This window comes from Entamoeba nuttalli (genome assembly GCF_000257125.1).
Source record: "Entamoeba nuttalli P19 unplaced genomic scaffold asmbl_2975, whole genome shotgun sequence".
Lineage (NCBI taxonomy): Eukaryota > Evosea > Mastigamoebida > Endamoebidae > Entamoeba > Entamoeba nuttalli.
The window spans coordinates 1-2,000 of NW_008575743.1; the positions used below are offsets into that span (position 1 = coordinate 1).

Here is a 2,000-nt window from a genome sequence, read left to right on the forward strand (position 1 = left end):
AAAAAAAAAGAGAATTAAAAGAACTTAAAGAAGTTGAGAAGAAATATCAGTATTAGGTGGATTACTTAATGATTCTAATAAAGTAACAAAATTATTTTGTGTAGCAATATAATTACTTCCAATAAAAACATTAATTTTTAATTTTTCTGATAATTCATAAGCAACTCGCATTTCTGAATATGAAATTGCTCCAGTAATAAAAATAACTAAAATATTCGATTCATTTCCTAATAATTCTTTTTCACTAACTTTATCTGTTTTACTTGTACCTAATTGTCCTTCTTGTGTAACTTCTTTTGCTTTTTGTTTTTTTAATGACTTTCCAGCTGCAACGGTAATATTCCCTGTTTTTTGTTCAATATTAACTGGAAATCCTGCAAAATCAAGTTTATTTAAAATACAATATTCTGGAACTTCATTATTTGCCATTCTTTCTACAATTTCTTTAATAAATGGTTTATATCGTGATAATTCAAATTCTTCTTTCTCTTCTTTACTACTTTTTTTACTTTTATTTCTTTCTCTTTCTGTTTTTGGTAATGTCATTCCATTCTCTATTATCTTTTTAATTCTTTCATCCCCTCTTAATGTTCCAATTAATGCATTTTTATCAGCTTCACTATATTCTTGTGAAATTAAATATATTAATACTTCTCTAAGTCTTCTATCTATAGGAAATGTAATATTCCCTACCGCTGATGTAATATATGGAAGTGCTTTTTTAATTTCTTTCCCATCTACATCACTTCCTGTTCCCATAATTTGTTCTCCTGTTGCAAATTCATCTAATTTCTTTTCTTTCATTTGATTAAAACATTGTGTAATTAATTCCATATGATTACTAAATTTACTCATTAAATCCATATATTCTGGTAATTGTTTCATCATTTCTCCCATTTGTTTCATATCTTTAGCTCCTTTATTCCCACTTAATCCTTTATGTTCTGAAATAAATTTATTAAATTCTTTAACAACATATGGTGATGCATTCGCTATATGTTCATGTCTAATAATTCTCCAAAATTTATCACTTTCTTCTAATACCATCGTTTTTTTCCCACTTTTACTCTCAATTTCTACTTTATCTTTTTTAACTTCAAGACAATCATATACCATTGCTTGATATGTAAATTCCGTCATTAATGGTGTTATTAAATCAAACATTCTATCCGCAATTATTAAATTTAAATGTCTCGTTGTTTTTTCGGCTGGATTAAATGCTTCTACAACTGGACATCCTGAAATTTCTCCATATCCTTTTTGAACGGCTTCTACTATCTTTTCACTTATTTCTTCATTAGGTTTATTTATATATCTAATAACTGGATTAATATTTAAACAATATAATAATGTTGATAAACTTTTCCCTATCTTTTCTATCTCTTTTTCTTTCTCTTCTACTGTACTTTCTTTTGAATATAATGAATAAAATGCATTAGGATTATTTAATGAAAAAACTCGTTGTTCAATAGTTAAAAAATCAAGTGGAATCACTCGAACTTCCTTAATTCTTGGTGTCCCTTTCAATTTATCAAACATACTTTTATCTATAGCATTAATACATCCTACATATGCACTAGAATATTGTGGATGTGCAACATCTTCAAATTCTTTAATAATAGTATCTACTGATTCTTTTGTTGGTGATATTAAATATAATGCTGGACACATAAATGGTTCTCGCTTCTTTTCCAAATTATTGACATCTACTTGTTATTATTTTCTCTTATTTCTTTAAACTTATACAAACCAAGAATATCTGCATTTAATAAATCATCCATCCCACAAAATGATGATATTACTTTTAATGCATATTTATCAACAATTAAGATCTTCCAACTCTTTGGAAGCTCTTCCCATAATTTATTTAACAACTTTCTTTTACAAATATACGTTAAATCTGCCATCTTTTTGACTTTCTTTTCTAGTTTTTTTTTTCTCTTTTTATCTTTTCTTGAAACTAATCTCTTTTCTTTCTCTTTTTTTTTTTTCTTTCTCTT

General features: G+C 26.3%; 1 protein-coding gene across 1 annotated transcript; it reads right to left on the reverse strand.

The window, feature by feature from the left end:
- Window positions 1-24: 24 nt before the first annotated feature.
- Window positions 25-1,907, reverse strand: ENU1_050180 (Sec1 family protein; the record flags this gene model as incomplete). Its single annotated transcript, XM_008857833.1, has 2 exons — window positions 25-1,706; window positions 1,751-1,907. 2 exons carry the CDS (start codon window positions 1,905-1,907, stop codon window positions 25-27), a joined length of 1,839 nt encoding a protein of 612 aa, XP_008856055.1.
- Between the last annotated feature and the right edge of the window lie 93 nt (window positions 1,908-2,000).